This window comes from Lucilia cuprina, chromosome 4, assembly GCF_022045245.1.
Source record: "Lucilia cuprina isolate Lc7/37 chromosome 4, ASM2204524v1, whole genome shotgun sequence".
NCBI classification, from domain to species: domain Eukaryota; kingdom Metazoa; phylum Arthropoda; class Insecta; order Diptera; family Calliphoridae; genus Lucilia; species Lucilia cuprina.
The window spans coordinates 60,331,216-60,343,384 of NC_060952.1; the positions used below are offsets into that span (position 1 = coordinate 60,331,216).

The window sequence follows — 12,169 nt, forward strand, 5'->3', positions numbered from 1 at the left end:
TTTAAGTTTCTGCAATGTTTAACAAAAAGTAAAAAATATATTTTTAAAAAATATTTTTAGATATCAAGAAAAATCTCATCAATCACAGTTAAATATGCATCATCGTAATTACGAATTAGATTTGGAAAGAGATCACGCTTTGCCAACTTCAGCACCAAATGCTGATATTTTAAAAAGTAATAGTAATCCGACATATCCTAATCCAAATCGCCATCACAATCATGACCGCGATAGACACAGGCATTTAATAAATTCAACGCCGAAGCCATCATGTAAGTAAAAAAAAATTTAGTCATACAATTACTGTCAAATAATAACACCATTTCGCGTAGAAGGGTTGTCCTGTTTTTATACCCACCATCAAAAAAGATGGGTGTATATTGATTTTGTCATGTGTGTAACACATCGAAATATTGCTCTAAGACCCCATAAAGTATATATATTCTGGGACCTCGTAAGACGATCTAGCCATGTCCGTCCGTCTGTCTGTTGTTGGCACGATAGTATCCACAAAAATAGAGATAGGGAGATGAAATTAGATTAGAGACTTCAAAATATGAATATTGCGATTAAAGTTTCATGCTAGCCCATATCTCTCCACCAATTGACCCTTCCCCTATATAACGTCCCCTTCAGAAAATTACTTTAACGCTCATTACTCGCTTAAAAATATAAGTATAGTCATGAAATTTGACATAAGTAAGTTTCTTACTAGCCGAAACCACTCTGTTAAATTTTATGCGGATCGGCCCATAATTAACCCTACCCCACATATAAGGTCCCCTTCAGAAAATGACTTTAACGCTCATTACTGACTTAAACAAATGAGTATAACGATGAAATTTGAAGTGTCTTACTATCCAAAACCTCTGTATGAAATTTTATACATATAAGGTCCCCTTCATAAAATTAAAAATAGGATTATAGCAATGAAATTACACAGAAGTAAACTTTATACAATTCAAAATTTACCAAATTTATGTGGATCGTTCCATAATTGACCCTACCCCCCTTATGATGTCCCCTTCAGAAAACGACTTTAAGGTTAATTATAGGCGTAAAAATACGAATATAGCGAAGATATTTGACATAAGTATCTTAGGAACCAAAACCTTTCTACCAAATTTTATGTGGATCGATCTATCATTGACCCTACCCCCCCATATAAGGTCCCCTCCATAAAATTACTTTAACGCTCTTTACTGGCTTAAAGATACGGGTATAGCTATGCAATTTTACAGAAGTAAGTTTTTCTCAAGCCAAAATCTCCTTTCCAAATTGTATGTGGAACAGGTCTTAATAGACCTTACCGCCACATAAGGTCCCCATCAGAAAAATACTTTAAGGCCCTTTACTCGCCTAAAAATACAAGTATAGTCGTGAAATTCGACTCAAATAAGTTCCTTCCTAGCCAAAATCGCTTAACCAAATTTTATGTGGATCGGGCATTAATTACCATATAAGATCCCCATCAAAAAATTAATTATTTGGCTTGAACGAGTAAAGCGTTGAAATTCTATATAAACATGACTTGTAGGAACCAAAATTTTACTATGATCGGTCTACAATTGACCCTACCCCCATATAAGGCCCCCTCAGAAAATGGCTTTTAAGCTCAATACTGGCTTAAAAATACTAGTAGATTTATGAAATTCGACATAAACCAGTTTTGTGTAAGCTAAATCTCTCTTCAAAACTCTGTGGGGATCGGTCCATAATTGTTCCTACCCCATCAGTAAATTATCAGTAAATTATTTTATCGCTCATTAATGGCTTAAAAATGCTAGTACAACGATGACACTGATAAGTTCTATAGGAAGTCAAATCTCTCTACCAATTTTTACGGTCGACATCTTACTAAGGGTAATGTAAATAGAGAGAGAAGAAAAAAAGAAAGAAAAATAAAAATTAGTCAATTTCTGACATTGGCAAGAGAACAAGCATCACTATGGGGCGGGTAAAAATATCCAAAGCTGTTCTCACGTCCGCTGTGCGAACCTTGCTGTCATGGCCTACATGGGTCTTCTCTATCCTACCTAAATGCCATTCATTCGGATGTAAATTATCCTCACGGATCACAACAAAATCTCCTACTTTGTAGTCCCTTTGCGTATATTTCCACTAAATTCACCGATGGATTTCTTTGAGGTATTCGTCTTTTCATCGTTAAGCAAACTGATGATGGATTACTTTGAATTTCTATTGGCAATACTCAATCAGTGATCGCAATGATCGGGTTCAGGGGATGCCAAAAGATGTGCTCCTATCATAAAATGACCTGGGGTTAAAGGGACTAAATCGATGGGATCATCGCTCATGCGTTTTTAACTCTTTCCGCCGGCTTCTCATAAGCCGCCCATATGAAGAGCACCAGGGGCTATAAAATGTCATTAAACTTTTTATCTTAATTGGGGAAACAACTGTTTTCGGTCTACTTCGAGTAAATTACCGACAGCACCGACAAACGCAGTTCCGTTGTCCGAGTATATTGAACAGAACAACCTCCACAAAAAACGGGCAAAAGCACCAAGAAATGTTTCGGTTGACATATCACCGGTTGCCTCTAAATGAATCGCTTTTGTGGCGAAGCAAACAAAAACGAGTACATAGGCTTTCGTTATTCGGCAACCTCTACCAATGTAGGCCGGGTTTCTTTCGATATATCGTACATTCCTTGCAATTGTAAATAATTGTACTAATTAGATTTTTTAACATGCGGACCCATGGTGGTTATTCTTTAATAAAACTCATCGTTCGTTAAGCCAGTGGGACGGACGAGCCAGGGAATCGACCATTGATTCGCACAAACCATTTGAATCAATAAACGGTTTCAAAGTGAGTTAATTACTCTTTGAAGAAAATGGTTTACCTTTCCATAGTAAAAAATATTCGGGAATATAATTCTTTTGACATACCGATCTCGAGTAAATTTAATTTCGGATTGGGTTAAATCTAAGGCGTTGAAGAAGCATTTTCTGGTTTTTAAATATTGTAAACACCTGAACCAATACGAAATAATTCGCATTGCATGGGGTTAATCTGAGAAACGTTCCAGTTTGTCAAATGTTGGTTCTGTCTGAACAGAAAAATATTGAACTTCTAAATGCTGATGTTCGGTAACGATATTTTGTGGTCAGTCCTCTTGCGACTATCTTAACCAAGAGGGACCATGCCACCATAGAGGGTTATCAACTAAATCTCGAGCAAGTGTTTAACGACTTGCGAGATCTGCCGGGTTATCTTTGGAATCAACATGAAACCAATTCTCGTTACAAACATTCTTTAGGATTAGAGAAACTCTGTTTTTGACGAAGGTTGGCCAATGGCACGAGGATTTTTTGAGCCAAGATAAAACTATAGTAAAATCAGTCCACAGATAAATCTTTCTTTTGTCTAGATTTAATTGACTACACAACGATTCTACCATATTTGGAGCGGCTTTGATCGCTCCAGAAAGTCCTAAACGGGGTAATGTTTCAGGCGAAGCTATCTTCGTCTTCGCAGAGAGTAAATGTGAAGTGATTTCATTAGAAGAAATACTTCGAACGTAAAGAGCAGCGCCATAAGCCTTTTCTGAGGCATCAGGGAATGCATGAAGTTCAATATCATAACTCGGGTGAAAATTGACCCATCTTGGAATCTTATGCGGGCAATCATTTAAAAATGAGTGCCATTGCACAAGGTTTAAAGGTTTTAAACATTCATTCCAATCTGTCTTTCTATATTTGTTGCATTATAATTTTAGCAACAATGATTTTGAGGATAGGCAACCGGCGGGGTCAAAAAGGTTAGATATTTCTCAGAATACAACACGTTTAGTCACAATATCCTGGCGTGGCTTCGATATGAGACGGAACTCACCTTCGTGAGAAGGGTATATATAAGTTTGTCATTCCGTTTGTAATTTCTATAATATAATTTTCCGACCCTATAAAGTATATATATTCTGGATCATTATAGATAGCGGAGTCTATTAAGCCATGTCCGTCTGTCTGCCTGTATGTCCGTCTATCTGTTGAAATTAGTTTTTAGAAGTCCCCAGATATCGGCGAGACCCGAATCTTCAATAATTCAGTTAGACATGCTTTCGAGAAGATCGCTATTTAAAATCAGCAAAATCGGTCTATAGATAACGGAGATATGAGCAAAAATCCGAGACAACCTCTGAAAATTTCATCAAAAAAGCCACATTTTTTCCTATCATCTATATTTCAGTAAAATTTTGTACCGTAATTTAGTAACAAAAAATGTGTGTTTAAGTGATTTTCTGAAGGGCACCTTGTATGGGACCGACCACACCCATGTTATGAACCAATCGTGAAAAAATCTTGAAATAGAATTTTTGTATACAAAACTAATATTTGTGCAAAATTTTGTATCAATTGCTATATTTGGTAATTAGTAATGTGCTTTTAAGAGATTTTCGTAAAAGGACTATGTATATTCGCTATGTCCAATTATGTATATAAAGACAAAATCTCAAAATTTTGTATCTAAATATTGTTAATATAAGTGATTTTGTGGACCTAGTGTGTGACCAACTATGGACCGATCGTAAAACAATTTTATAGTGAATTTATGTATATAATAGAAATATTTTTGCTAAATTATGGATATCAATATTTGGTTATGAGCGTTTTCTCTGATTTTCGGGAGGAAACCTTGTACGGGAGCTATGACCAAAGAGGGACCGATCGTGAAAAATTTTTTAAATAATATATTTGTGTACAAAAATAGTATTTATGCCAAATATTTTATGGGTATCACTATTTGGTAATGAGTTGTGTGCCTTTAAGTGTTTTTCCACAAGAGACCTTGTATTGGAGCTACGATGAATTATGGACCGATAGGAAAAAAATTTCACAATATTATGTCTCTATGAGCAATACTTGTGCCAAATTGTATATGGATATCTTAATTTTATAGTATGTTACGCGCGTTAAGGTGAATTTCGGGAGGGGAGCTTGTATGGGAGCTATGACCAAAGATGGACCCATCCAAAAAAACTTTCATGGTAATATTTCTGTATATAAGGGCATTTCCAATTTAGCAAGGAATTATGCGCGTTTAAGTGATTTTCGGGAGGGACCTTGTATGGGAGCTATGACCAATTATGGACTCATCCAAAAAACTTTTCCTCTGAATAAATTCTCTTGACATACGTTTTCAATTTGTAAAATTTTGTGAAGATATCGACATTGCGACAGAAGCTATTAACAAAAAAAACCTGTTTTACGGGAATATGTACTTTTGTATGGGAGGTATATGAAATTTTGGACCGATTCTGGCGATTTTCCGCAGAGAATAAGCTCTTAGGTAGAAATTTATGTATGGTGATTTTTATGCAATTATCTTGCATAGTTTTCGAGAATTAGAATGTATAAAAAAATGATTTTTTTCGAGGTTGTTTTAAATTTTGATTCATAACTTTTCCCGATGTGAACCGATTTTGCTGATTCGATACCAAAATGCTTAGGATAACAATAAATATTTTCGGTGAATTTGGTTGATCTCCTTGGCTTAGTTTTAACGTGAGCGTGCTTTACACAGATAGACCAATAGCTTAATCGACTCAGAATTTCACAAGGACCCAGAATATATATTCTTTGTTGGGTCTCAGATGAATATTTCTTGGTGTTACATACGGAATGACAAACTTATATATACCCTCTATCACCACTGATGGTGGTTTTCGGGGGGCCACTTGTATGGAGGCTATATGAAAAAGTGGACAGATATTGCCCATTTTCAATACCAAACAAACCTTACCTATATGGAATAGTTGTATAAAATTTCCACCCTCTCAGACATGGCTTCGAATTTTATAAGGACTCAGAATATATATACTTTTGTGGGTCTTCGATCAAAATTTCGATGTGTTACAAACGGAATGACAAAATAAATATTCCCCTATCTTTTTTGATGGTGGGTAGAAAAATCAAAAAGTCAAAAAAATGGAAATAAGTCATGAAAAGTCAAAAAGAATAAAAAAGTAAAAACAAAAGACAACATTTCATAAAAAACAAAATTGAAAATTCGACTTGTTGAAAAAAAGAAGAAACAAAATTTGACTTTTCAAAAATCGCAAAAAATCTACTTTTCAAAAATACAAAAAATCGGGTAATTGCTTCAACTATGGAATCCTAATTCTTGTAAAGTTTACAACTATTTTCTGTACTGTCTCTCACAGGCAGAACATGACTAAAAACCAAAAACAAATGGCTCTCTGAGAGCTGAAAATCAAAACATTTTTGTTCCTCAGCAAACTTCTGCTGATCAAGATGACGAAAAAATTATCGATCAACAAAATAAAAAAAATGAGCTCTTTACATACTAACAAAGATGAAAAGCCTTATAAGGCGGTACTATTATAACTCGTTTAATAAAGCTTATTTTGAAATGAATTGATGTTAAAACAGTTACATTTATTATTTTGAACGTAAATCCATAAACCCATACTGAAATTTGACATACATACACACCAGAGAATGACAAAAGTAGTAATCGTAAAGTATTGCATTTAAACATTCACATACTAATACTTTTTAAAAGCTTAAGCCGGCTTAAAAATTTTCAGCATGTTCATACAAACTTCAATTCAAATAAATATACGTATAGTCGACATTTGGTTGTGTTATATATTCATACAGTTGTTTTTCCTATACAACAGGTTGTTAGTAAGGAATATTTTATAAAATTTATTTTTATTTGCAAAATAAATATAATTTTTATTATTTGTAATAGCAAATAAAAAAAAAGAAATTAATAAGTAGTGTTACTGACTGATTGATTAATGATCTCACAGCCCAAAAGGCCAGTCCTAGAATCATGAAATATTGTATATATTAGGGTATTCAAACGATTAATCGTCGATTACTGTATACTTTGTATACAATACATTTATAATACATTTTCTTTGTGTATTAATTCCTTAATTACTTTTCTATAATGAAGAATATTTATTGGATGATTTTTATAACAATACTTCAGAAACATTGTAATAGTTGTTCTGATTTACCTACTTCTAGAATTGGTTCATGCAGAAACATTTCAGATTACTAAAAAGAAATCTTGAAAATAATGACATCGCCTTTACTTCTACATCCAGTTTCGGAGAACAGTGTTGAGTTTCTTAAGTATTTCTAAAAAGTTCTTCAGCAATACATAGTTAATCACTAGTTCATTGAAACGTATGAATTTTGGAACTCGTTGATAAATCTCAAAAACATAAATAAAAAAATAAAAAATTCCTTATATACTTAATTATATAAGTAAGTTGCATTCGAGTCAAACGAGGTTTGATGGTGGGTATATAAGATTCGACATAGCCGGATATAATACTCTTACTTGTAATTTTTGAGCTTACAAACTTTTTTATCTCTTATTTTAGGAAAAACTTGTTAAAAAATTGAAGAATCTGTTCTTAAATTCCCCTACAAATGTACATATTCCCGAATATGAATTTATATTTAACCGTTATGTCAATTCCAACATACCCCGGTATGTTTTTCACTTTCAAAGTGATATCGAGATCGATATATGGTATCGACTTAAAATTTTGGCTATGCTTTACATCACACCCCCAAGTGCTTAAAAATTTGAATTTTGAATCTGTTACAAATATGAATCGATTTTGATGTATTAAATATTTTTAAATGCATATGACTTAGTAAAGTAAATTTCTGCTAATAGTAGTAATTTTATTTTTATATGAAGAAAAATCTTAAAGTTTGTCATGGTCAAACTTTAAAGAAAGTCCCTATAAAAGAAATAAAAACAAATTATTTAATGCTAAATGATTTTATATACCTTATATTATAATTTTAGTCGTGCAGAAGAGTCATAAAAAACTCTAATGTGATCAAATGTGTTTTTTACTTACATTTAATCACAAAAATAAGTATACAGAAATACTGACTGATTGGTTTCATTTAAAACAGGTTTTAAAAGGTTTAAGCTGAAGTTAAAAAGGTGCAAAATTTACGTCATAGAAGTAAGTATACAGATCATTTCAGTATATATTTGGTTTAATGATATTATAAAAATTTATGAAAATTTTACTTGTATTATTATAATTACTTTCTAATAAAATATTTTTTACACAATAACTTGGAAAAAATATACTTTTAGTTCCGAAATCTCAAAATTTCGGCCGATTGGCTCCTGAATTAATGAGTAGAACAGTTTTTCTCACTTCTACGATTTTTTCCACTTTAGACCCCGGATTTTGTATCTGGTTGTCATTGGACCCTCCAAATGATGCACTGGAAATAGGTTAGGTTAGGTGTTCAGGCTGCAAAGACGCACACTTGGGTCCTGTTGGTCCCTTTGTGATACCTGTAAAGATAATAAAATATAAAAGAAAGAGGGTAGAGGATAGTAGAAGATAGTTTAGGATTAAGTCATAGAATAGAAATTGAAGTGGAGGAGAAGATTGAGAGGTCTGTCCTTGCGGACTAGTGAGTGCCTTAATTATGGCTTGGTGGTCCTAAAACCAGTTACTGTGCCTGATGAAGGCATTAATGTTATCCAGTCCTAGATTGGATAGTTCTGACAAGTCATCAAATAGTCGTTTTCCTAAATATACGGATCGAGTGTCCTCTAGCGCCGGGCATTGACAGAGAAGATGTTCGATGGATTCTTCCTCCTCTTCGTCTTGACAACTTCTACAGAAGTAGTTGTGGGGAATTCCAAGTCTTCTTGCATGGTTTCCCAATGAGATATGCCCCGTAATGACAGCAACAAGGTTGCTGATATGAGGGCGGTTTAGTTGTAGAAGATATGACGTGCGTTTACTGTCCAAGTTTGGCCATATCTTCCTTGTATTGATACAAGTTGGTTCATTACGCCATCTTGTCTGAGAAATTTCATAGAACTTTCCATCTATTATGGTCTTACAAGCTTTTAGCGGTATTCCGCAAAAGATGTCTATGTCTCTGTCGGACATTGAGGCTCCTAGTTTCGCTAATTCATCAGCGATATAGTTGCCAGTCAAATCCCCGTGTCCCCGTACCCATTTGAGCACGATTATTGAATGTCTCGCCATCCTGTTTAAGGATGCCCGGCATTCCTGGACTAGTTTAGATGTAGTATATACACCAATCAGGGATTTGATAGCAGCTTGGCTGTCGGTACAAATTTGAATATCTCTGTATGATATTCTGTGGTACCAAAGCCAATTTGCTGCTCTTTTTATGGCTGATAGTTCAGCCTGTAGTGGACTACAATTATTCTGTATCCTAAAGCTTATTTTAGTTCCAAATTCAGGGATAAAAATGCCACCTCCAACTCGTTCCCCTTTTTTAGAACCATCCGTATATACCAGGAGGGTTCTTGGGAACTGTTATCCTCCGGTGAAGAGTTTTCGGATATTGTGTATCCGAAGTCCCTACGGAGGAAAGGTTTGGGTATGCAATAATCAATATTGCCCGGGAGGAAAGATGTTCCCTCATAATAGCCGCATGGCCGTATGGCCTGTGTGTCCAAGCATTTATGGCATCAAGTCTGAGGGCAGTGATGAGTGCCAGTTTTCTGGCTATCAGATCCGTTGGGATCCAATTAAGCATAGCGAATAGAGATTTGGTTGAAGTTGTTCTCAGTGCTCCTGTTATAAGGATTGCTATCCTTCTTCGTACCTTATCAAGAAGTATACAATTGGAGTTTTTGTCCAGTGCTTTCCACCAGACAACAGCCCGTAAAAGAGAATAGGTTTAATAACCGCTTCATGGATCCAATTTACCAGTTTGGGATTTAGTCCCCATCTTTTTCCTATGGCCTTCTTGCAAATGTACATTGCCATTAAGGCTTTGTTTACTCTGGCTGTGATATTTTCCTTCCATGATAGTTTACTATCAAGTATCACCCCTAGGTATTTCGCACTGTTTGAAAGTGAGAGTACGACTCCGTTTAGTCGAGGTAGGGTAAAATTTCCGATCTTGTATTTCCTGGTGTAGAGTACAAGTTCGGTTTTACTAGGGTTTACACTCAAACCACTATTAACGCTCCATTTACTTAGTAGATTGAGTGCTGATTCGAGTCTTTGAGATATCGTATTCAGATGGAAACCTGATACTGCTACCGCAACGTCATCTGCGTAAGCGACAGTCTTGTATCTTTGGTTGTCCAGTTTCATTAGTAGGCTGTTTATGGCCACATTCCATAAAAGTGGTGATAGGACTCCACCTTGAGGTGTGCCCCTGATTGCCATTCTTTGAATACATGCCATTCCCATGTTAGAACGGATAATCCTGTATTGAAGAAGGTCTTTTATGAATTTAATCACTGATGTCTCAATACCGAGCTCTTCTAGAGCTGATATGATGATGTCGGGTTTGACGTTGTTAAAGGCTCCTTCTATGTCCAGAAAGGCACTAACGTGTATTCACCAAATTCCAAGGACTTTTCTATATGTCCCACTAGTGAGTGTAGGGCCGTCTCAACTGATTTGCCTTTGGTGTAGGCATGTTGTGAGGGAGATAGGAGCATAGGATCTATTGACGATCTTATGTGGACGTCAATGATCCTCTCTAGGGTCTTAAGCAGAAACGATGATAGACTTATGGGCCTATAATCTTTTGCCTTAATGTGCGTTGTTTTTCCTCCTTTGGGGATAAACGTCACACTGCATTTGGTCCATTGTTCTGGTACATATGACCATGTAAGACAGGCTTGAAATATTTCAAGTAGCCATGGTATAACTAATTCTGCATTATATTGCAGGTCAGCTGGAATTATGCCGTCCGGGCCCGGTGACTTATATGGGTTAAAACTGTTTATTGCCCATTTATCATTCCCTCGTCTATAGTGATTCCGATAGGGGTTTGACAGTACGTTTGTGGTCTTTCCATTGTAGTATCTAATGGTAAGTTACCTGGGAAATGAGTGTCCATTAATTCCTGTAGGGATTCTTGTCCACTCGTTGTCCACTCACCGTCTTGTTTTTGGATGTAGCCTTGAACGGTTTGTGATTTAGACAGGATTTTGCATAAACGACTTGTCTCTGAAGAGCTTTCGATGCTACCACAGAAGCTTCTCCACGAGCAGCGTTTAGCATTCCTAACCTGATTCTTAAATTTATTCAATGAGGCTTTATATGTGGACCATTCACCTGATCTTTTGGCCTCATTGAAAAGTTTGCGACATCTATTCCTAGTCTTCGCTATTTCCGAGGACCACCAAGGAGGTTTACTTTTACCCTTTGGTATCGAAGGTTTGCATGTTCTTCTTGTTGCTTGATTAAGAGAGCGTGTAAGGTTGTCTACAGCTCTATCAATATCTGCTGTATTGTTTATTTCCGGCGTATTTTGAAGAAGACTTGTCAGGATTCGATGCACTGGAAATAGAATTTTTAACTTTTGAAAAGAGTTTTTGTTTCGAAATCAATGGATTTGGCCATTTTGAACACAGTACGTTCTTAAAAAAACCGAAATTTAACTCCGATTTCTTAAGACTTACAACATTAAGTTTAAAATTTGGATAATTCTCTATATATCCTCTTATTTATACAGGTTTTCCAAATACTCCGATTTCCAAAGCATACAATAATGCTACCAATCATTCCTTGATATACTCGATACAATAATCATGTTTTATGGATCGGACAAGGTGTATCCGTGTTAAAAATTTTTCAATTCGTATTTATACCACCAATAGAGCCTGATTTAATATAAAAATCTTACTATTTTGGATAATAATTATTTTTAGAACCGATATGTAGTGTATGTTATTGACATGGTCACCATTTGACGATTACTGGTAGTTTTTAGGAGTGTGTAATGGATGATTGGAACTAAAAAACTTGTTTTAATTAATGGATATTAGAGTATTCAATTATTCAGAGTTTAGTCTTTATCGGTTTATTAGACAAGTAATTAATTGAGGTTTTAAATTGGCCAGTTAGTAATCGGATAATTCAAAATTATTCGGTTAATCGAATAAAAGGAAAGTGGCTGTTTTTTGACAATATTATTTCTTTACCACAATAGTTTCAGTTATATTAAGGTTTGTTAATTAAGTTTTTTCTTAAATATTAAAAATTTTTTATTTTTATACCCTTCACATTCGCAAGAAGGGTATATATAAGTTTGTCATTCCGTTTGTAATTTCTATAATATAATTTTCCGACCCTATAAAGTATATATATTCTAGATCCTTATAGATAGCGGAGTCG

The 12,169-nt window shown here is 34.9% G+C and overlaps 1 protein-coding gene across 7 annotated transcripts in view; it reads left to right on the plus strand.

Annotated features, from left to right (window-relative positions):
• LOC111680620 overlaps positions 1 to 8,101 on the plus strand; it is a 56,654-nt gene extending 48,553 nt beyond the window's left edge. For all 7 annotated transcript variants that reach the window (XM_046950853.1, XM_046950857.1, XM_046950855.1 and 4 more), the window contains 2 exons: positions 61 to 272; positions 7,941 to 8,101. In XM_046950853.1, coding sequence (XP_046806809.1) covers positions 61 to 272; positions 7,941 to 8,086 — 358 coding nt within the window. In that variant the 3' untranslated portion in view covers positions 8,087 to 8,101. The remainder of the gene's footprint in view (positions 1 to 60; positions 273 to 7,940) is intronic.
• Positions 8,102 to 12,169: the final 4,068 nt, after the last annotated feature.